The 25408-nt window shown below is 38.2% G+C and overlaps 1 protein-coding gene across 1 annotated transcript; it reads right to left on the bottom strand.

Annotated features, from left to right (window-relative positions):
- Positions 1-6788: 6788 nt before the first annotated feature.
- On the bottom strand, positions 6789-20474 carry tmem170b (transmembrane protein 170B). Its single transcript, XM_066716043.1, has 3 exons — positions 20126-20474; positions 16387-16557; positions 6789-7391 (listed from the first exon to the last, which is right to left on the bottom strand). The coding sequence occupies exons 1-3, from the start codon at positions 20286-20288 to the stop codon at positions 7261-7263; spliced, it is 465 nt and encodes a 154-aa protein (XP_066572140.1). The 5' UTR covers positions 20289-20474; the 3' UTR covers positions 6789-7260.
- Between the last annotated feature and the right edge of the window lie 4934 nt (positions 20475-25408).

Below are 25408 nucleotides of genomic sequence, written 5' to 3'. Positions count from 1 at the left end.
AGACTAGTGGAATGCCTCCAGCTCTCCAGCTCCTAAATAGTGAGAGAAAGGGATGGGAAGGAAGAAGGTGGAACAATGATTTTTGGGAGATATTTGATGATTGGCTTGAGCCATGTAATATGATGTTTTATAAATGTTGCAGGACTTAAGGTGTTTTTTTTTTTTTTTTTTATTCAAGTCTTTAAGATCATGAAAGGCATCGACCACATCAAACCAGAAGAGCTTTTCCAGATCAGCAGGGACACAAGCACTGGAGGACACAAATGGAAATTGGGCTTCAAGGCGTTCAAGCCGGAAAACAGGAGACACTTCACACAGAGAGTTGTCACAATCTGGAACAAACTTCCCAGCAATGTGGTAGAAGCTGAAAGTTTGAGAACATTTAAAATCAGACTGGATAGGATCCTTGAATCATGCAGCGCTTGGGTGCTGAGAGAAGTCAGGTTGAAGCAAGAGAATAGCAGCTTCTGGGGGGCCAGGAAGGCATAGGCTAAAGCAGCGTTTGTACATCACCTGGGACTCGCAGGGAGCTGTGGTAGTTGTTCATACACTACAATGGGGGGCTATATTGTGAAGGCTCAATGCATATGCCTTTGTTTCCGGGAGCTACATGTGCAGCCCCACTCATCCTGAACTACCCGCTTCGATGCAACAACAGTACATTTTGCATTTCCATTGTGCTTTTGTTCTTCCAGTGTACATTTTATTACACATACAGTAGGCTATTATTTAAAATAGGATCAGGTATTTGGACTACAGAAAAAAACGTTTCTCCAATGCAGCAGAAATGCAGTAGGCTTAAACAACTGAGGTAGAGAGATGAATAATAATAATAATAATAATAATAATAATAATAATAATAATAATAATAATAATAGCCTACATATGATTTATTTAATTTCTATCTATCTACCTTAATATATATATTTACAGTACTGTGCAAAACTTTTAGGCAGGTGTGAAAAAATGCTGTAAAAACTGGTTTGTACTGCACTGGGACTGGAGTGGGAGAACACAAATTAATTTGCCCAAATGTAAAAAACGTGCGTATATTTAAAGCATGTAAGCCTAAATATGGTTATATTGTCATGAACAATTGCAAAATAGATATGTGCATGTGAAAAGTAATTAGACATTCTTAACATAATATATATTTACCTGAGGGTCAAAGTTAACCTTTCACTTGGTGTGATAGGTACTTGATGGGTAGGTTTGTGGTGTATATCAGGCACCACAAACTTGAGTAGATTTTCAAAAACTACAGGTGTCAGTCGTAAATATCGGGTGAAAAACTCCATGTCACCAAATTTCTTTTTCTTGTACCAGTCTGTGGTATTCTCCAGATTGCTCTCTTTTAAGGTGTATTTCACGCATATACAGTACTGTGCAAAAGTTTTAGGCAGGTGTGAAAATGCTGTAATGTAAGAATGCTTTCAAAAATAGACGTTAATAGATTATATTTATCAATTATCAAATTGCAAAGTGAGTTAACAGAGGAAAAATCTACATCAAATCCATATTTGGCCTGACCACCCTTTGCCTTAATTAATTGATAAATATAATCTATTAACATGTCTATTTTTGAAAGCATTCTTTACAGCATTTTTTCACATCTGCCTAAAACTTGTTACAGACAGCTAACAAATTTAAGGAAAAATCTGAATAAATGAGTGGAGGAACATAACAATGTCTCCAAAGAGGTGTACTGCGTGATACAATTAAGCAATTAGCATCCTATCATGCTCTGTGGCATGTATAAAAATGCTGAGCAGGCCCAGTTCACCTCCATTTTTGATCAAGATGGCAAGAGGAAAGGAACTAAGAGACTATGAATGAGGGGTCATTATTGGAGCACAAATGGCAGGAGCTTCAGTCACAAAGATTGCTCATCTGGCTACTGTTCTCGACAAGTGGTCGAGTGTATGTCTGGCATACACCAAGAGAATGGTACAGGCCTGACTGCTTGACTACTACAGTGAGGGGGTCCAGAGGCTCTGTTATGCTGTGGGGGGCATTTTCCTGGCATGGTTTGGGTCCAATTGTTCCCTTAGAGGGAAGGGTCAGTGCAAGTCATTACAAAGTTATTCTGAGTAATCACCTTTATCAACACCCCCATCCACAGGGCACGAGGGGTCATTGAATGGTTTGATGAGTATGAAAATGATGTAAATCATATGCTATGGCCTTCGCAGTCACCAGATCTCAACCCACTTGAACACCTATGGGAGATTTTGGACCGACATGTTAGACAATGCTCTCCACCACCATTATCAAAATACCAAATAGTGGGAATATCTTTTGGAAGAATGGTGTTCCATCCCTCCAGTAGAGTTCCAGAGACTCGTAGAATTTAGGCCAAGGTGCACTGAAGCTGTTGTGGAGACACTTTATGTTATTTCTTTCATTTGTCAACCGTCTGTGTATATATATATATATATATATATATATATATATACACTCACCTAAAGGATTATTAGGAACACCATAATAATACTGTGTTTGACCCCCTTTCGCCTTCAGAATTCTTAATTCTACGTGGCATTGATTCAACATGGTGCTGAAAGCATTCTTTAGAAATGTTGGCCCATATTGATAGGATAGCATCTTGCAGTTGATGGAGATTTGTGGGATGCACATCCAGGGCACGAAGCTCCCGTTCCACCACATCCCAAAGATGCTCTATTGGGTTGAGATCTGGTGACTGTGGGGGCCAGTTTAGTACAGTGAACTCATTGTCATGTTCAAGAAACCAATTTGAAATGATTCGACCTTTGTGACATGGTGCATTATCCTGCTGGAAGTAGCCATCAGAGGATGGGTACATGGTGGTCATAAAGGGATGGACATGGTCAGAAACAATGCTCAGGTAGGCCGTGGCATTTAAACGATGCCCAATTGGCACTAAGGGGCCTAAAGTGTGCCAAGAAAACATCCCCCACACCATTACACCACCACCACCAGCCTGCACAGTGGTAACAAGGCATGATGGATCCATGTTCTCATTCTGTTTACGCCAAATTCTGACTCTACCATCTGAATGTCTCAACAGAAATCGAGACTCATCAGACCAGGCAACATTTTTCCAGTCTTCAACTGTCCAATTTTGGTGAGCTTTTGCAAATTGTAGCCTCTTTTTCCTATTTGTAGTGGAGATGAGTGGTACCCGGTGGGGTCTTCTGCTGTTGTAGCCCATCCGCCTCAAGGTTGTACGTGTTGTGGCTTCACAAATGCTTTGCTGCATACCTCGGTTGTAACGAGTGGTTATTTCAGTCAAAGTTGCTCTTCTATCAGCTTGAATCAGTCGGCCCATTCTCCTCTGACCTCTAGCATCAACAAGGCATTTTCGCCCACAGGACTGCCGCATACTGGATGTTTTTCCCTTTTCACACCATTCTTTGGAAACCCTAGAAATGGTTGTGCATGAAAATCCCAGTAACTGAGCAGATTGTGAAATACTCAGACCGGCCCGTCTGGCACCAACAACCATGCCACGCTCAAAATTGCTTAAATCACCTTTCTTTCCCATTCAGACATTCAGTTTGGAGTTCAGGAGATTGTCTTGACCAGGACCACACCCCTAAATGCATTGAAGCAACTGCCATGTGATTGGTTGGTTAGATAATTGCATTAATGAGAAATTGAACAGGTGTTTCAAATAATCCTTTAGGTGAGTGTATATATACACACACACACACACACACACACACATATATATATATGTGTGTGTGTGTGTTCCATTTGATATTTTATTTTAAAACACAAACTCAAAATAAATTGACATTGGTTTTATGTTGGGAAATATTTACAAAGAAATATAAAAAATTGAAATATGTTGCACACGTATTCAACCCCTGTGCTGTGGAAGCTCCCAGTTTACACAGATTAAAGAAATTGCCCTAACAGAAACACAATTAACTTACTACTGGCCTCCACCTGTGAACCATTAAATTTGCTCTCACATTTTCTGGATAAAAACCCAACCATCATTGGTCAGGCTGTGAATCTGAAGGAAAATGAAGACCAGAGAGCATTCTACAGAAGTTAAAGATACGTTTACATTTATAAAGATAAAAGTAATACAAATGTGTATTTTAGGAAAAGGGTACAAAATAAAATCCAAGTGTTTGGATATCCCAGTGAGCAAAGCTGGATCAATAATCAATAAATTGGAAGCTGCATGACACCACCCAGGCACTGCCAAGAAAAGGCCATCCCTCAAAACTCAGCACTCAAGGAGACAACATGTGAGAGAAGCCACAGAGAATCTAACAAGGAAGGAGCTACAGTATTCAGTGCCTGGGATTGGAGTAATGGTGCACCAGTCAACTATATCAAGAGCTCTGCATAACATTGGCCTGTATGGGAGGATGGCAAGAAATCCCTCACTCAGAAAGTACCATCTGAAAGTCTGGAGTTTGCCAGAAAACATGAGTAACCTGGCTGCAATGTGGGAAAAGGTTTTATGGTCAGATGTGACCAAGATGGAGCTTTCTGGCCAAAACTCAAAGCGCTATGTGTGGTGCAAACCTAACATTGCCCATGCCTCAAGGCACACCATCCCTACAGTGAAGTATGGTGGTGGCAGCATCATGCTGTAGGGATGCTTCTCATCAGCAGGGACTGGGCATCTTGTTAAAATTGAAGGAAGAATGGATGGAACAAAATAAAGGGAAACACTGCAAGAGAATCTGCTTCATTCTGCTAAAAAAACTGAAGCTTGGGATGGAATTGGGAAGCCAAAATCACTCTGACAAGCTGGTACATACCTACTAGAGATGAGACTGAATAGTCGGAAATTCAACTATTCATTAACAATGGCTGCCACTATCGACAAGTGAATCCAACATTCTAAAGTAAAAGAAATAAAAAAGTATATATTGATTTTATTTTAAAGTCTGTTCTGTTGATTGGCTCTGTATGTAGTGATATAAAGATTGACGAGAGAGTGAGATGTGTAATTTATTGTCTGTGATTGCTAAAACTAGAACATACCTTGCCTAATGATGGCTACCTCACAGAAAAGTGCTGCATGGAAATATTTTGACAAAATAAATGAAAACACTGTTAAGTATAAAATATGTGCAGTGCATTAAACTACCACAAATCTACTGTTATGTTAACCCACCTAAAAGCCAAACACCCGTCTGCAACACTAGCAAAGGGATCGAGGACCACAACAAACATTAATATTATAAAATTAGCTATACATAGCCAACAATTATACGCTACTTATTTTGTATTGTCTGGAACTTGCAGGTATGTTTCTAATTCTATTTAACGTGGACCGGTAGTCTATATGTTGAGTGTGGTTTAGAAACGTGGAAAAAGTAAATGGTTTAGTTAAGTTGATTGTGTAAATGAAGTAGCTAGATTGTCTAATACATTTTGTATTTCGCTGCCACAAAGACGCTAATATTAAGGCATTTGCATCACAAATTGACAAACTATTATTGAATGTTTTTCTTTAATATTTAAAAAAAAAAAAAAAAAAAAAAAAAAAAACTCTGGTCGGTCAGGTTACAGGTTTAATTGCAAAATATTATTCTTATGCACACATCAACACAGTTTTAGGAGACGCCCATATTGTAGGCTATATAAGCAAGTGTTCCTGTAAATAAATAACTTACCTTATTGTTAATTTTAAGTTGTAATTAAGGGAAAAGCTTCTGACAATATCGGGAAAAATTAACACCTGTTTGCAAAATACGAGAGTACAACATGAGATGCGTAAGGGTTGACAGGTATGCTTATTGCTGCTGTCATTATGTCATTTCCGTCAGCTCCTAATAGGAAGGTATTTTTTTATTATTTTATTGCCTACTGTTTATTTTTTGTTTGTTTTACTGTTTAACAAACTTTTAACATTAGTTATTTTAGAAAAAAAGTCCAGAACTGCAATAGCAGTAATTGTCACATTGCATTATTTCACATTTAATTTAATCTGTTTCAATGGTGCGTGGGGGTGGGGGGTGACTATTCAAATAGTTGCTGACAACAGCTGTGGAATTATCGATAGTCAAAATATTTGTCATGACATACCTAAAATACCACCCCAAAAGACTTTAAGCGGTTATTGCAGCAAAAGGTGGCTCTATCAAATGTTAATGTGTGTTGAATACTTATGTAAGCAACATATTTCCGTTTTTTTAATTTTCATACAAATATTTCCCCAACATAAAACCAATGTCAAGTTACAATACAATAAAATATCGAACATAACAAAATGCCAGTATACTATTTGTAATTCAGTAATATGAGACAATTGGTAATGGGTCTGAATACTTTTGCAAAGTACTGTATATACAGCTCTGGAAAAAGTTAAGACACCACAGCAATTTTTTCTTAAATCAGCATCTCTACATGTATGGCAGCCATTCCATTCCATTCATATTTTTATTTGGAATTTGGGATAAATGTTGTCAGTGGTTTATAGAATAAAAGAAAAATGTTAATTTTACCAAAACACATACTTATAAATAGTAAAACCAAAGAAACTGATCATTTTACAGAGCTGTACATACACGTGCTGATTTCCCACAGGTGTGGCCAGTAATGTTATACCAATGTGATAACCATGGAAAACATTACAAATTACAAGAAAATAATCTTCCACTGGGAAATCTGGAAAGATATTTCACAGGATGGTATATGTCATTATATGTTGCAAACACGGTCAAATTCTCTTCAAAATAAAGTAAAATAAACATTTGTCTTGATACATGTCCTATATATGAAGGAGTAGAAAAAAGCTGCCTTTTCTCACCAAAATTCGATACACCACTTCAGTCTTGCCTTTTTTAGAAAGTTCAGTTTATTTACACATTTAGAAAGTCACATTGGCACATGACACTGATCAGAGAAGAGTCCTTGCAGTCCATGTATACAGGTATGTCCTTTACAGCGCTTACTCGTCCTTTTGTTAGCCAGGCTTACTGCTGACCATTAACTGTGCAAGTATTTTTAATTTTTTAATTTATCTTTTAAATGGAAACCTTCGTGATGCTGTAACATAGTGTCTCTTGCACCTTGCTTGTGACAGAGGCACATAAGGTGCACTAGTGTAACAGCTTGAACACCAGTTTGGGTGCTCTGTTAATGCTGACCTAGGCCAGGATTCTGTCCTACTCCAAAACCCACACTGTCCTCCAATCAGCATCACCTTTTGGCTGCTCCCATCAAGTCTTCTGCAGGCTCTGATACAAAGCCCAGGAGCATGCTTGTTGTTCAGCCCATCTCATGTTGAGGGCAGAGGCTGCTTCTTCAGAGTGTGGCAAGAATCCTTGAGACAGAGATGAGGATGGTAAGCACGGTCTGTCCAACACCGAAAACCAGGGCTTCCATAGGGGCCATGTCCTTCCCTGCTACTCTATACACTCCAGCTACTGCAGCACCTAGAACAAAGACAACATTGAGGTTACCAGTGGCCAGGGGTGGAAAGTAACAAATTACAACTACTCTCATTCCTGTAATTGAGTAGCTTTTTCATGTACTTTTCATGTACAATTTGGTAATTAAGTATTGAGTGAAGTATTGTACTTCGCTACTTTTAAAAAGGCATTCGTTACAGAGTACAAATTTTGTAGGTTGTCATGGAAAAAAAATTGTGTGATAGACAGACAAATGGACCAATAACTGAAGAAACAATACATTCAAATGTCAAGCAAAATTTAAACACTCAACAGGCCAATCAAATTGTGTATCATGATGGTTACGGTTGGTCAGTTAATGAATCAAAGATTTGAAGTCAGTCATCCAGTCCAGCAGCAGTAAGGTAAGTTAACTAGCTAGCTAGCCACGAGTATTAGTGATTAGGGGTGAACATTTTTTAATCGACATCGAAGCGCTTGATTTCAACCATTGATTTCAGATTGCTTGGCTATGTTCCAGTTTTATGCTATTTTTATAACTGGTTCTTTATGTTTTATAATTGTATATGTCTGCTAAGATATGTGCATACCAATTTATACACCAGTTTACACAATTTATTGTGCAAAAATAATTGTATTATTTTTCTTGTTTATGTATATACTCTCATTTTGATACACAATTTGAAGAATCGCAGGTGATATAGCTCGCCTGTCTGACCTCTGATCTGCTCAGCAAGTTTTTAATTTTCCTTTTGAATTCAATCATGACAACTCCAGAACTGTTCATGCAAATCTACAACTACTTAAAATCCATTAAATTGTGTTTCATAAGCCCTTACTGTTTACTGATAATACACTGTTATTGTTGATTTCCTGGCTGGCAGTGTTAAAATAATTGTTCGATTTTTATCAAAAAAGGTTATTAATTTGGAAACAAGTGTGTGAAGAAAAATAAGAAATAAAATCAAAAATTGAACTGAATCGAAAATTTGTGGAATCGTTACACCATATTAGTGAGCAAACATTTGAAGAGCTTTGTTACAAAACGTGATAAAAGCCAATTCCACACATAATTCAAGGTACTGCTACGAATATACTCCTAGAGGGTACCTTTTTAACATAGTATACACAGTTTAATGTAAAACGAGTTATGTCTTATAATCCCAATGCTAAAAACTGTTTTATTTTTTTTCAAAACACAACATTTGACATTCCTGATTTATATCAAAACGCAATATATCCATTTTAGCCAATCAGCATCATGCTCATTTTCAAAATAGCACTGATCTCTGAAACAGTGAACATTCACATGATCACAATGAATACATCATTCAGCAATGTTGACAAAATATCAGTCAATATCACAGAATGCTAACCTGTACTTAATAGCAATTTGCTTTTTGGAAAGAGATGTTTCTGTAAAATACAGCCTCCTGTCCTGACCAGTGATGTCCACCACAATTAACTAACCATTAAGTTATATCAATATTTGTTAGTGTTCTACGTAAGTTAGCATTGTGATTTTATTTGTATTTATTTATTTAAATATCAGCAACAGCCATTTAGAAATAATAATGGAAACCTTTATATCAATACAACAGTTACTTTATTGTTATATATCTGTGCACTCTGGCCATGATTGAGAATATGTTTGTTTGTTTGTTTATTTATTTATTTATTTATTTTCTCAATTATGGCCAGAATGCACATATATGTAACAAAGTAACGGTTCTATTGATTTAAAAGTTTGTATTATTATTATTATTATTATTATTATTATTATTATTATTTCTAAATGGCTGTTGCTAATATTTATATAAATAAATACATATTCAGACAGGTGACAAATTTAAAGAAAAACCTGAATAAATAAGTGGAGGAACATAACGAGGGCAGATGCCTCCAAGCAGATGTACTGCATTATACGATTAAGCAATTAACATTCTATCATGCTCTGTGGCATGTATAAAAAAGCTGAGCAGGCCCAGTTGATCTCGATTTTGGATCACGATGGCAAGAGGAAAGGATCTAAGTGACTTATTGGGGCACGAATGGCAGGAGCTTCAGTCACAAAAATACACAACTGGCTAGTGTTTTTGACAAGTGGGTTAGTGCATGTATGGCGACACCAAGAGAACTGTACAGGCCTGACTGCTTGACCTATACAGTTAGGGTCAGGTGGCTCTGTTACGCTGTCAAGGGGCATTTTCCTGGCACGGTTTGGGCCCACTTGTCCCCTTAGAGGGAAGGGTCACTGCAAATCATTACAAAGTTATTCTGAGTGATCACCTTTATCCTATGGTGAAACATTTCTATCCTGATGGGAGTGGTCTCTTACAGGATGACAATGCCCCCATCCACAGGGCACGAGGGGTCACTGAATGGTTTGATGAGTATGAAAATAATGTGAATCATATGCTATGGCCTTCGCAGTCACCAGATCTCAACCCAATTGAACACTTATGGGTGATTTTGGACTGATGTGTTAAACAGCACTCTCCACCACCATCATCAAAACACCAAATGAGGGAATATCTTTTGGAAGATAGCCATAGCAACGTGAGTTCCAGAGACTCGTAGAATCTGTGCCAAGAGCATTGAAGCTGGAGGCTCATGGTGGCCCAACACCTTACTGAAACACTTTATGTCAGTTTTTCCTTTAATTTGTCACCCGTGTGTGTGTGTGTGTGTGTGTGTGTGTGTGTGTGTGTGTGTGTGTGTGTGTGTGTATATGAGTTAGTGTTTGCTTGGAGATCATGTGACAATGCTTTGATAAAAGTAACTAAGTAACTTGTACTCTGAGTACTTTTTAAATTAGCTACTTTTTACTTTTAATCGAGTCATTTTTTATACCAGTACTTTTACTTCTACTTGAGTAAAATTTAATCATTTTAACAGTACTTCTACTTGAGTAGGATTTTTCAGTACTCTTTCCTCCTCTGCCAGCAGCTAAGAGAGCACAATTGGAGAATCCAACCAAAACATGCAAAAACATGTATTGTTAAAGGATCTGAATGTTTCTGAATGTCACCAACAAGGAAAAAAAGCAATATATACTTTCTGCATCTGGGCTCTGTGTTTGTACACATTTCTGCAACCAGAAATATTTGCATCATGACAATTTGTAATCCACAAAGTTCCAAAACACCATAAATTATTACAATTTGCTATGCTTTTTAATAAAAGCCAATTGGAAATTTTCTAATCAAAATTCAAATAAAACCAGTAGACGCAAATTTATTCTTCTCTCTCCAGGAAATCTTACATGAAAATAAGGCAGCTCAGTATAAACTAAATTATATATTGTTTTTAAAGAACACTTCAAGAGGTATAGCTCATTCATAACAACTCACAAGATTGACAAACTCCAGATGAAAATTATGTTTTCACAATCAATTTTCCAATTTATAGACCTTTCATCTCCATTGGAAGAGCCTGATAACATGCCTCAGCATATTGCCCAGCTTTAACAATCTAGTGTATGATCTCATAATACAGTGTACTGTATCCTCTGCTCTGCAGTCCACAAAAAACAAATTAGTAACTATCCATTTCTAAAACTGTAGAATAAATAAATCAGTAATTAAAATTCAAAGTTCTGGAAGCTCCATTAACTCTATATGAATAACATTAACAACAGTTCATTTAATCTCCTGGAACATTTTGTAAGCCTGCTGTATCAAGATTTGTGATGGTGGAAATTGTCTCTCACAAATTTTGAAAAAGTGTTGAGAAGGGGAGTGGTTGTTTTACTCGCCCTGCATAAAGATGCTATACAGATGGGGAAGGTTTAGTGTGTGGGACAGGAAGACAAGTTACCCATTTAGGTTACCTGTGAAGGTTTAGTTTGAGGGACAGGAAGACAGTTGTCTTTGTTTTCTTTTTTTTTTTTTTTAAAAAACAACAACATAAGTACAGATTTCGTCCAATTAACTTTATATCCCAATAATGAACTAAAGTTATCAAAAATAGATAACAAGTGAGGAAATGACTGGGGGGCTTTGTCCACAAAAAGTAATATATCATCAGCATAGAGTGATATATGATGCAAAGTACCCTTAACATTAATCGGGTGTAAGATAAAGACTGTCGTGCCACCTGTGCAAGTGGCTTGAGTGACAAAGCAAATAGAAGTGGAGAGAGGGGTCAGCCCTGACGGGTACCCCTGGCAACAGGAAATTGTGTAGAGCACTTGCCACCTGCAAGCACCATTGCAGAGGGATTAGAATATAATACCCTTACCATACCAATAAAATCTGCACCAAGGCCCATATATTCCAAGACTAACCACAAATAATCCCACTCCAAACGATCAAATGCTTTCTCTGCATCCAGTGAGAGAATTGCACATGGGGTATCAATATTGACAGCTGAATGAATTATATGCAAAAGACGACATATATTATCTGACACTAATCGGGACTTGATAAAACCTTTGATCATGATGAACCAACTTAGTCATATATGCCTCAAGACGAAGTGATAAGACCTTAGCATACAATTTAACATCAGAGTTAATTAATGAAAGGGGACGATAACTTGCACAATTAGTGGGGTCTTTATCCTTCTGAAGTAATACAGAAATAATAGCCGAATTAACATCTCTTCCAAATGAGCCCCTCTCAATAGCTGTTTGAATCATATCCAATAATAGCGGTCCTAACTGGTCCCAAAAGGTCAAAAAAAAATCTGGAGGTATCCCATCATACCCCGGAGATTTACCCTTACTCAAATTCTGCAATGCCCCCTTCAATTCCCTCAAAGAGAATGGTGCTCCAAGTCCGACTGCCTACTCTACCGTCAAGTGTGGCAATCTAAGATTATGAAGAAAATCAATACACTTGTTTTTATCAAAAGATATCTGAGCTATACAATTTGGCATAAAAAGTACGAAATTCAGCATTAATTTGCAAAGGATCAGATAAAAGGCCCTTCTGTTCTGATTTAATGGATATAATGTCAGCAAATTGTTCGTTACTATGAAGTCTAAGGGCCAGAAGATGTGATGGCCTCGATCCATTAAAGTAATAATTTTGCCTCACCCTATGAATAAGGAATTCTGCCCTGCATCTAAGTAATGCATAAAGGTCTTTCTTAACCACTTTGAGTTCAAGAGCAACAGTTTCAGAATAATGGCTTTGTAGAGTAAGTTCAATTAGACCTTGTTTAGTTTCTAACTCTTTAATTTTACTAAGTCTGGATTTGTTTAGGTGTGAGGCAAATGATGTAGAAGTATTAAACCCTTTAATTGCATCCCATACTATACGAGGGTCATCGACTGAGCCCTTATTAAAATATATAAACTCCTCTAGCTTAGTTTGGACCTTTGAACAAAAATCTTCATTATGTAGTAATGTGGAGTTGAAACACAACCAAGTAGCTCGAGAGGGAGTGCCCAGTAGGACTAATCTAGATTTAACGGCTGAGTGATCAGATAACACAGTAGGTAAGATCTCAACACTCCGTATTTCAGAATAAATATTTTTTGCGGAGAAAATAAAATCAATCCTGGAAAATGACTTATGCCTTGCTGAAAAAAAAGTGTATTCCCTTATACAGTGAGGGAAAAAAGTATTTGATCCCCTGCTGATTTTGTACATTTGCCCACTGACAAAGAAATGATCAGTCTATAATTTAATGGTAAGTGTATTTTAACAGTGAGAGACAGATTAACAACACAAAAATCCAGAAAAACACATTTCAAAAAAGTTATAAATTGATTTGCATGTTAATGAGGGAAATAAGTATTTGATCCCCTATCAATCAGCAAGATTTCTGCCTCCCAGGTGTCTTTTATACAGGTAACGAGCTGAGATTAGGAGCACTCTCTTAAAGGGAGTGCTCCTAATCTCAGCTCGTTACCTGTATAAAAGACACCTGTCCACAGAAGCAATCAATCAATCAGATTCCAAACTCTCCACCATGGCCAAGACCAAAGAGCTGTCCAAGGATGTCAGGGACAAGATTATAGACCTACACAAGGCTGGAATGGGCTACAAGACCATCGTCAAGCAGCTTGGTGAGAAGGTGACAACAGTTGGTGCGATTATTTGCAAATGGAAGAAACACAAAATAACTGTCAGTCTCCCTCGGTCTGGGGCTCCATGCAAGATCTCACCTCGTGGAGTTTCAATGATCATGAGAATGGTGAGGAAATCAGACCAGAACTACACAGGAGGATCTTGTTAATGATCTCAAGGCAGCTGGGACCATAGTCACCAAGAAAACAATTGGTAACACACTACGCCATGAAGGACTGAAATCCTGCAGTGCCCGCAAGGTCCCCCAGCTCAAGAAAGCACATGTACAGGCCTGTCTGAAGTTTACCAATGAACATCTGAATGATTCAGAGGAGAACTGGGTGAAAGTGTTGTGGTCAGATGAGACCAAAATCGAGCTCTTTGGCATCAACTCAACTCGCCGTGTTTGGAGGAGGAGGAATGCTGCCTATGACCCCAAGAACACCATCCCCACCGTCAAACATGGAGGTGGAAACATTATGCTTTGGGGGTGTTTTTCTGCAAAGGGGACAGGACAACTGCACCACATCAAAGGGACAATGGACGGGGCCATGTACCATCAAATCTTGGGTGAGAACCTCCTTCCCTCAGCCAGGGCATTGAAAATGGGTCGTGGATGGGTATTCCAGCATGACAATGACCCAAAACACACAGCCAAGGCAACAAAGGAGTGTCTCAAGAAGAAGCACATTAAGGTCCTGGAGTGGCCTAGCCAGTCTCCAGACCTTAATCCCATAGAAAATCTGTGGAGGGAGCTGAAGGTTCGAGTTGCCAAACGTCAGCCTCGAAACCTTAATGACTTGGAGAGGATCTGCAAAGAGGAGTGGGACAAAATCCCTCCTGAGATGTGTGCAAACCTGGTGGCCAACTACAAGAAACATCTGACAAGGGTTTTGCCACCAAGTACTAAGTCGAAGGGGTCAAATACTTACTTCCCTCATTAACATTCAAATCAATTTATAACTTTTTTGAAATGCGTTTTTCTGGATTTTTTTGTTGTTATTCTATCTCTCACTGCTAAAATACACCTACCATTAAAATTATAGACTGATAATTTCTTTGTCAGTGGGCAAACGTACAAAATCAGCAGGGGATCAAATACTTTTTCCCTCACTGTATCTGTGTGACCATCATTCTGATGGTGTCCTGCGCTAGATCCAGAAACCCATGAAATCTGTATTTTCAAATACAAAATAGTGCTTTTAAATACCAAGCAAATTTATCATATAAGGTTTCATTTAATTTACTTATCTCTTCATTTTATAATTCTTATCAATATTCACCAAGTTTGGTCAAAAAATTCCAGATAAATGGCTTCTTCTTGGGAGGGCCCCTCATAAAGCAAAGTTTTGGGGTGACTTCTAAAAATGCTGCTGCACAGTGGCAGCACAAAGTCATTGTGACAGGCCACTGTCTGTCACGGCACGGCTGCTGCTAACGCTCGCTGATTAGGTTCTCATGTGCCGCAGCTGTATTGTCCGCTCCCTCGCAAACAGGCTGCGGACTCACGGCTGCGGGCAATGAGCACCGTGGTGACTGTGACGTCAGCGGTAGCTGTGCCTTCTCTATTTAATCTCGCTCCCTCCCTAGGGTAGAGAGCTAACCGATGAGAGCAAGGACCGAGTCTGCAACCCCCTGACTGCCCAGAGCCCCCCATTTGTTTGGACGTTTATTTGGACATTTATTTTCTTGTTTTGTTATGTTATCCCCCTGATTATTTGTGTTTCGCCCCCTTACGGAGCCTCAATAAAGTCAGACACCAACGAACCCGAGACTCTCTCTTCCTGTGTATTGTGTCCGGCTGTCACAGTCATACAAAACTCAAGAATAAAAAATGTGATCAGCTACAAATAAAAAGTAACAACTTTGTGCATTTGCTGTGTTACAGATCACTCTTCTAATATTTCCAGTCTTTTTTGTATTTCAAAATAAAAGAGCATGTGGGCTTATATGATATGTGGGCTTAATTGGGACACTTCCCCTATTTACCTCTGCATAAGAAGATGCCCTTAACCAGTCTGCAATGTAACTGGAAAAGTGCCTCACCTATCTTACAAATTATAACCTATTACCTATCTACTCTAAACTGTTCAGACTCTACTTGTAATCTAGCAGTTTATTACCCTGTACAATTTCACCAATTCAATGTAATGCTTTGACATACCCCTTGCTTGCATTACCAGTACTTGTTATTGTTTATTTTGATTTCCCTATGCCTCTTTTCCCTTAGCTCTTAAGGTTACCTGCACTTACTAGCTTTTACTATCTAGGACTAGGATCTAGGATCTAAATTGCATTATTATTATTATTTATTGGGAGACGCCCTTATCCAGGGTGACATTATGCTTTGAACTGTACTGTATTTTTGCACTTTGTATTGCTCCTATGTTTTGTAAGTCACCCTGGATAAGGGCATCTGCCAATAAATAAATACTATTATTATTATTAATAATAATAAACATATCCTGGCTAACCAAATACAATCACAACTTCTCATTTCAAATCAAAATACAGTGACTTAAAACATGCCCAATCAAGATTCTGCACTGGTAATACGGGAGTCTGCTCGTTTCTTTTTGGGGCATCCAATGGTCTGGCCCAATCTTCACCTCAGTCAAGCGAGTAAAGCCAAAAGCTTAATTAAATCACTCACAATAAATGCTAGATTGGGGTTGTAAAAGTGCCAAAATTGTTCTTAGGCTTATAAGGATTGTTTAACCTTGCTATGAAAATGTCCTTGTATAGTAATAATTGTCAACAAGTTGAATAACTAGTACACACTGACCTGTACACCCAAAATGATTGCCCTACTGTATTCAATTGAAATATTTGCATTATCAATTTTTAAAAACAGGCTGCATTACAGGCATGGAGAATTATATATTTTTCTAGCTGTCTTTAAAAAAAAAAAAGAACAAAGCAGGCTCAATGCTAAAGTTTTTCATACAGTAAAGAAGACTAAAATGTATTAGGATTGGGGATAAAATAAATAAACTCACTTGTGATGACCCCACCAGTGAGAGAGGCCAAGAATCCAGCACTGATCAGGATGAAGGTGATGAGCCGGCCTTGCTTGTGTCTCTGCAGCATGATAAACATCAGCACTCCCACTGCCCCGTGCACAAACATCGAAGAGAACAGGGCCCACAGAAACACCCAGTACCACATTTCTGCAACAATACCAAACGGCAATCAATTACAACAGACGGTCTGCTTAATTAGAATTGTGCTGTGTGAATTCAGTTCAGCAGTGGAGCAGAGTGGCTAAAAAGGGTGACAGAAACAAAAATATTACAGTCCATCTAGTTATGAGTGCAGTACAACATTCTGTTGGTGTCCATTGTTTTACATTTTGTGATTACACTGTTGCCTGCAGAAGTGTTTGTTAAATTAATAACTACCACAGTTAATTTTCAACTATTCAAACCATTCAAAAAGTGTTATATTATTATTCAAATATTCATAAAAGTATGGACAGTCAGTACAGACACTGCTTATTCTTCCACTTCTATTTCATAAGCAGCTGCTGTGTTGCCAAGCTTCACACTGATATCAAGGATGGGATTGTAAATTGTTTTTTAATAAGAATGGTACAGTCAGTCACATCACATGCAGTATTAAGCAGAACAAATCGATTAAATAATTAGTTTCAGCTTGGTAATTTAGTATCACTTTCATCGTTCTTTAGAAAATCCTTCCTGACATATGTTGAAATTCACACAAAAAACTGTGCAAACTAGGATAGGATGGGATGGGCTTTTCCATTTTCCAAGATGATAAAAGAGTTAAGTGTCAATTATTTGTTTACACTTTTTTAAACTGTAACAAAACCACCAAATTATTTATAACAAACATGTTTAGCCATTCAAACATGAAAAACTAGAAAACACAAAAATACCTATGAAGTTACATATTTTGTTAATTCAAGAAAATATGAACTTAATCCAGGAGGTTCCTGGAGCTGGCTCAGGGCCCTGGAGACAATGCACGGCCAACCTTACCTTGGAATGTAATATAATTGATAAAATATGAGAGGAAACCTCTCTACATTAAAATCTTGGCAGAAAATAATGCAATTTCATAGGAATTAAATGTATGCATAAAACATCTGTTACTTAAACGGTTTACATTTTTATGTGCAACTAACTGCAAGTGTATTAACTGCATTATGGATTTCACATGAATGAATCTTATATATGGCCGCTATATGTAAGGGCTGTCACATATAGAGGGCTGGTGTCCTGCTGTTTCAATTACTTACACATATTATTAACTATTAGCGTTTCCATTCTTAAATCATACAGCATGTAGACTCATGTTTTCTACGCAAAACAAATTCTTATCATCATTAAACACCTCAATCTGGTTTAATCTAAAATGTCTGAATCCCAACCGAAATATATGGGTCATTAAAACTACAAACAGGAAGAAGGGGATTCATAAATTGCATTTAAAATTCATAAACTCGGGGTCCCAGGGGCACCAGGGCTTGAAGCCAGATTTTTTCATCGGCATGTAAATGGAAAAAATAATCAATATGGAAACAAAATTAAATAAATACCAAAAACTAATCTCACTCTAAACTTTTCCGATTGAGCCCCTCTCTCTCTCTCGTAAATGTCATTATACAACGCTTTCAGCACAGCGTTATGTTGGACACAAATAAAACGTATGTCTGAACTCCTCAAATCTTAGTTTTCCCCCCTTATTTTATTCATTAAACTAGAACCCCTGGCTATAACAAAAAGGTAATACTAAATAAGTAAATTAATAAACGCCTGTCTGTACTTTATGTTGAGCTGAACACAAACTCAGTTATACTGCATTATTATTATTATTATTATTATTATTATTATTAGTAGTAGTAGTAGTAGTAGTAGTAGTAGTATTTATTAATTCACATAGTTATTATGTATTGATCATTTGTATAAACTGAAGCGATTGTAGAGCCCCCAGCTGTTTTCAATACCTTGTTTGCATACTTTTTGCATTTGGCTACTATTGTAGGAAGACCAAACTGAGCTTGGGTCGCAACATTTTTCTTGAACTCCTCGTATTTTGCAACGGTGCTTAATTATATTGTAGGTTTTGCCGACATGTTACTAAATGAACATCAATCTTCTCACTGAATGAAAAACTACACGAAAGTATACAAGAGTTCGCTGTTGCACTGTGGCATGCAATTATTATTATCATTTTTTATTTTTTTGTTTTTCGCCGTCAACCCCGGTTTTATATGTATGCCAAACCCGGGCTTGAAGGGTTGAGAAATCGTCTGGGTTGCCCGGGTTTTCAGTGCCCCGGGTCTCCGGGCTGGAAACACTAGTTATAATGTGTGCATGAAATGTTTATCTCATGATACATCAGCAGATCCCAATTGCAGGGGACAATCACGAAATCTATTACAAATAAAAACCTAAAAAGATAAGTATGATTGCTTATCATACTGCAACCAACTGCCTTCAGAATTCAGACAAAGGAGTTGGAGTACATTTGTGTGCAATAAAATTGGTTCACATCGAACTATTTGGCCTACATGCAAAGTGTAATTTCTGGCACAATCCGAATACAGCACATCACCCAGGTAACGCAATCGTTACGGTGAGGTATAGTGGTGGGAGTAACATGTTATGAGGATGCTTTGCATTGGCAGAGACTGTGGCAGTTGTCAAGATAGAAGAGGAAATGGATGGAACTAAATACAGGCATATCCTTGAGGGAAACTTGCTTCAGTCTGTAAAAGACCTCAGACTGGGATGGAGATTTACCTTTCAGTAGGACAATGACCCCTGGAACACACCCAAAGCGACACTGGAGTATCTTAATACAAGAGAGTGAATGACTTGAATCCGACTGAGAATCTGTGGCAAGACTTTAAGATTGCTGTCCACCAATGATCTCCATCCAACTTGCCAAGGAGAATGGACAAATATTGCACAACCCAGATGTGCAAGCCTGGTAGAGACCTACATCATAAGATTTTGATATTCTAACTATTTCCTAAATTGGGGCTCAGTAGGCTAAAATAAAAAAAAATAAAAAACGCAATTCGAAAAGTGATACAAATCTTACATATGAATGTCTGTATTCATTCATAGTAGTCAGATTGTTGTTTTGTTACTGCACCATCCTCCAGAAAGTTACCCCTTTGTTCTACTTTATCAGTGTTTTTGCATGAACATTTCGCTTAAATCGGTTTAGGTCTCATACAGTTTCTTCAACGGTGTCCGGTTGTTTGTAATTGTACGTATTGAATGCACACTACAAACGTGTGTATAGTGTTTAATGTAAAACTTACACGTAAGATACAATTGCGGTTCCTGTTCTCCTTTAAAGGGTTATTTAACATTGTAATATTATCCAAAGTTGCATTAATTAAGCTTAACACATCAGCAGGGATTTGCAGTTACATTCTACCGGTTCTGATTCATTCTAAATACCTTGTCCAAGCATGACCATACTGTTGACCAAATGCAAACTGCGCACAAATAAAATTATATTAGTTTTTCTTCGAAATACGTTAGCAAATAACTCGAAACAATGCTGGCGTTCATCTATACAGCTAGCGATGCAAATGTATCTTGAAGGGTCCGCTATCTGCACAGCACATTCCTTTAAAAATGGACGCGCGCAATAATCTATGTAGCCCAATAGAAATTATGTAGAACAATTTCAATGTCATAATAATATCAAACCAAAAGATCCATTAATTGTGATGCACGGTGGTTCTTTGCATACCTGTGAAGTGCTGAAGTGTTGGTACACTACCTTGAACCCAAAGGCTCAGCACTTGCTGCACCGACAGATTGATAGAATAATCCTTCATATTTCTGCCGGAGCTGCCCGGGTTTGCACTCTTTGTCACGTTGCTATACAAGCTGGAGGGTCTTGATGAAGACATCGAGGAGACCAAAAGGGATTTCGCCGTGGCCTCTACCTGAAATACAGCTTTATTCTGTCCGCCTCTGTTTTAAGATGAGTTTGACTGTCCGCCTGTCTATTCTCCGTATTTCTCCGAAAATGCATTTGCGGACTGGAAGCCATGATGAGGACAGCAGTCAAGCAATATCCTCCCACTTTGTTAGACCCACTACGAATCACTTAAAGGCGTCGGGAATCTTAAAGGGGAATGCAAAACAAAGCAGAATGTTAGCCATAGCGTAACTGGAAAATGTACTCTGACATTTTAACATTTAAACTTACGACATTTTAATTTGAATGGAACTATTTAACCCTCTTAAAATATGTTCTTCTTCTTTTAATTTACTGCAGACTCTGGCTAAAATACCTGCCCTTGTGAGAAAAAGCTTTGTTTTATATTGCAGTGTATTTTCTATAATTTAGCTCAGTTTAGGAATACATCATCTGCATCATTGTTTCATTTTTATCCTTGAATATTTCACAAGAATTAAGGGTGATCGATAAGGCATAGTTTGTGAATGGTTTGTTTTTCAATTTACACACACACACACACACACACACACACACACACATACATACATGTATTTAAGCCACTCCTTCTACAACAGAAGAACAGTCCCCTTAATGTGGGGGGCATTGCACTCTTCATAAGTCAGTTAATGTAACATCACTGTAGTGGGCACCTTTACAAAACAAAATCTGTTACATAACCAATGCTAAGAGGTATTAGGAAGTTTACACCTAACTGTGATGATTATACTGAGATTTAAGAGTAAAAGTTGTTATTGGTGAATGAGATTAACAATGTCTGTTCTGTCTCTTCCCCATCTCTGGTCTGTTTTGCTCCTCAAGTTATGTAGAATGCTTTAAGTTTTTGCTGGATCCATGTCATTTCAGAAATGTATAAGCATACTATAAAACAGCATATTTTAACATATATTAAACAGCATATGCTAAATGCATGTACATATACAGCACTGGAAAAAATTGAGACCACTGCAATATTATCAGTTTCTCTGGTTTCACTATTTATAGGTATGTGTTTGGGTAAAATGAACATTTATGTTTTATTCTATAAACTACTGACAACATTTCTCCCAAATTCCAAATAAAAATATGAATGGAATGGAATGGCTGCCATACATGAAGAGATGCTGATTTAAGAAAACATTGCAGTGGTCTCTTATTTTTTTCCCAGGGTTGAATATATATATATATATATATATATACAGTGAGGGAAAAAAGTATTTGATCCCCTGCTGATTTTGTACGTTTGCCCACTGACAAAGAAATGATCAGTCTATAATTTTAATGGTAGGTGTATTTTAACAGTGAGAGACAGAATAACAGCAAAAAAATCCAGAAAAACGCATTTCAAAAAAGTTATAAATTGATTTGCATGTTAATGAGGGAAATAAGTATTTGATCCCCTATCAATCAGCAAGATTTCTGCCTCCCAGGTGTCTTTTATACAGGTAATGAGCTGAGATTAGGAGCACTCTCTTAAAGGGAGTGCTCCTAATCTCAGCTCGTTACCTGTATAAAAGACACCTGTCCACAGAAGCAATCAATCAATCAGATTCCAAACTCTCCACCATGGCCAAGACCAAAGAGCTGTCCAAGGATGTCAGGGACAAGATTGTAGACCTACACAAGGCTGGAATGGGCTACAAGACCATCACCAAGCAGCTTGGTGAGAAGGTGACAACAGTTGGTGCGATTATTCGCAAATGGAAGAAACACAAAATAACTGTCAGTCTCCCTCGGTCTGGGGCTCCATGCAAGATCTCACCATGTGGAGTTTCAATGATCATGAGAACGGTGAGGAATCAGCCCAGAACTACACGGGAGGATCTTGTTAATGATCTCAAGGCAGCTGGGACCATAGTCACCAAGAAAACAATTGGTAACACACTACACCGTGAAGGAGTGAAATCCTGCAGCGCCCACAAGGTCCCCCTGCTCAAGAAAGCACATGTACAGGCCCGTCTGAAATTTGCCAACATCTGAATGATTCAGGGGCTGCAGGGGGGTGCTCAGCGCAACCAAATAAGGCTAGGGGTGGGGCAGGGAAAGAGACTCACGGGGCTGCAGGGAGGGCCAGGGGCAACCAAACAAGGCTATGGGTGGGGCAGGGAAAGAGTCGCCCAGGGCTGCAGGTCTCTACAAGAGACAAAGAGCAGAAGAACATGAAAACAGTGCTCCAACTAATTGGAGGTCTTTGACATGTGCAGATCCCAGCTGCACCTAGTATTGTCCATGCTATATTTCCAGAAATCAGGAATAGTCTGTAATGTGTCATGAAGCGGTCTATGTGCCAGGGCAACAGGTGCAATGGCCCATGCCACTGAGGTGTGGTCACCAGACCATTCAGGTTGTACCCGTGTCTCGAATGAGAAGGGTGTCATTCACCGGAAGACATACAGTGCATCCGGAAAGTATTCACAGCGCTTCACTTTTTCCACATTTTGTTATGTTACAGCCTTATTCCAAAATGGATTAAATTCATTATTTTTCTCAAAATTCTACAAACAATACCCCATAATGACAACGTGAAAGAAGTTTGTTTGAAATCTTTGCAAATTTATTAAAAATAAAAAACAAAAAAAGCACATGTACATAAGTATTCACAGCCTTTGCCATGACACTCAAAATTGAGCTCAGGTGCATCCTGTTTCCACTGATCATCCTTGAGATGTTTCTACAACTTGATTGGAGTCCACCTGTGGTAAGTTCAGTTGATTGGACATGATTTGGAAAGGCACACACCTGCAGGGATGGGCAGTATTTATGATACATGTATTTAAAATACGTATTTCAAATACAAAATAGGATTTTGTAATTTGTATTTGATAGGGTTGATTGAAATAGCTTCATATTTTGTATCAAAATACTATAGTGTTTTGTATTTTATAGTTTAAAAATACTGTAAAATACTTTGTGAGAAGTCTACATGATGACATCATACAAATTGGTGCCTGATTGGTGCCTGCTTGCCCAGACTTGTTGAGATCAGAACAGAAAATTGATTCTTACCCGAAGAAGAAGGTCAAGGTGAGAAACGTGTAGGTTGCCAGCTTTCCATAGATTTTTCACATAAATTGCTAAACTTTTTAACAGTTCATGTTAAGTTTTGGTGTTCGTTTTAGTAGCCTAGGCTAAATCGTTTACCAATTTAGGTAATTTACTTTCAGCCTATGTTAAGTTTTCGTTGGTTGTGCACAAAAAAAATTAAACCGTTTCAGTGTTGTACAATATTACATTATAATGCCACGATATGGTGTAACTTGTTAAATGCACACACATGTGCCTTATTGTCATTAACAACGTTGTGCTGCAACGCCATTAAAGAGCAGGTTGTCAACCCATCCACCACTCCTTGGCAAGGTCTGTTGCTACTTTCTGATTATGTTTCTGGCTACATTTAAAATCAAAACATACTGATCATTTAATAATTGTTGAAAATGTGCTAAAATGTTTGTTTTCAACCTCCAAATAGGTGTCCAATGATTGATAAATAAATAATTGAATGCTAAATTATTGTAACCTAATTGAAGTAGCTGTTTAGTAGGATCATGATTTTGCATACCATTGCATGAATGACTGCCTGACACATCATTTATTATATTTATGATTAACAATCAAATGATTCATTACTTAGAAACTAGTTGCTATGAATAAAGGTGCCATCAGTTGTATTCTTATGAATGACTTGTTTGTCACTGAGTCAGTGTTGCTGATGCAAAGTAGGCCCTTCATTACCAAACACCAAGTAACTAAATTAGGATACAATTATGAGTCATTAGCAAACTGTTACTTAAACATTAAACTGTTGGTTACTTTAAAACTAACCTTCATCTGGGTGATCACAGGGATATGTGAATATTTGAACTGTTAACTGGTTGCATATGTCAGATTTATCGCACGACTCGTTAGGCAGAGGAAAGCTGTTGTTATCAAACATTGTCTACTTAATCAGCTGAGTCAGTGTACTGGTGAAGGGATAGATCAAATAGGCCGATAGAAGGAAAGTTTGCAAAGTGATTTCATGCTCCCTTGTAAACTACTGTATTTTTTTATTTTAAAAATACTAAAAATACTTTTTTTTTTTATACATGGTGTGGCTGCTGTATTTTGTAGTTTATTTTGATACACTTAAAATTAAGGTATTTGGTATCTTATTTTAAAATACATTTTGATGTATCTTTGCCCATCCCTGCACACCTGTCTATATAAGGTCCCACAGTTAACAGTGCATGTCAGAGCACAAACCAAGCCATTAAGTACAAGGAATTGTCTGTAGACCTCCGAGACAAGATTGTATCGAGGCACAGATCTGGGGAAGGGTACAGAAACAATTCTGCAGCATTGAAGGTCCCAATGAGCACAGTGGCCTCCATTATCCGTAAATGGAAGAAGTTTGGAACCACCAGGACTCTTCCTACAGCTGGCCGCCCGGCCAAACTGAGCGATCAGGGGAGAAGGGCCTTAGTCAGGGAGGTGACCAAGAACCCGATGGTCATTCTGACAGAGCTCCAGCATGTCTCTGTGGAGAGAGGAGAACCTTCCAGAAGAACACCCATCTCTGCAGCACTCCACCAATCAGGCCTGTATGGTATAGTGGCCAGACGGAAGCCACTCCTCAGTAAAAGGCACATGACAGCCAACCTGGAGTTTGCCAAAAGGCACCTGAAGGACTCTCGGACGATGAGAAATAAAATTCTCTGGTCTGATGAAACAAAGATTGAACTCATGTCTGGAGGAAACCAGACACCGCTCATCATCTGACCAATACCATCCATGTTTTTCAGAGGCAGGAACTGGGAGACTAGTCAGGATCGAGGGAAAGATGACTGCAGCAATGTACAGAGACATCCTTGTTGAAAACCTGCTCCAGAGCGCTCTGGACCTCAGATTGGGGCGAAGGTTCATCTTCCAACAGGACAATGACCCTAAGCAGACAGCCAAGGTAACAAAGGAGTGGCTACAGGACAACTCTGTGAATGTCCTTGAGTGGCCCAGCCAGAGCCCAGACTTGAACCCGATTGAACATCTCTGGAGAGATCTGAAAATGGCTGTGCACCGACGCTCACCATCCAA

This window comes from Amia ocellicauda, chromosome 10 (genome assembly GCF_036373705.1).
Source record: "Amia ocellicauda isolate fAmiCal2 chromosome 10, fAmiCal2.hap1, whole genome shotgun sequence".
Classification (NCBI taxonomy): domain Eukaryota; kingdom Metazoa; phylum Chordata; class Actinopteri; order Amiiformes; family Amiidae; genus Amia; species Amia ocellicauda.
The sequence above is the reverse complement of the archived record's forward strand: the minus strand, read 5'-3'. Positions and strand labels throughout refer to the sequence as shown.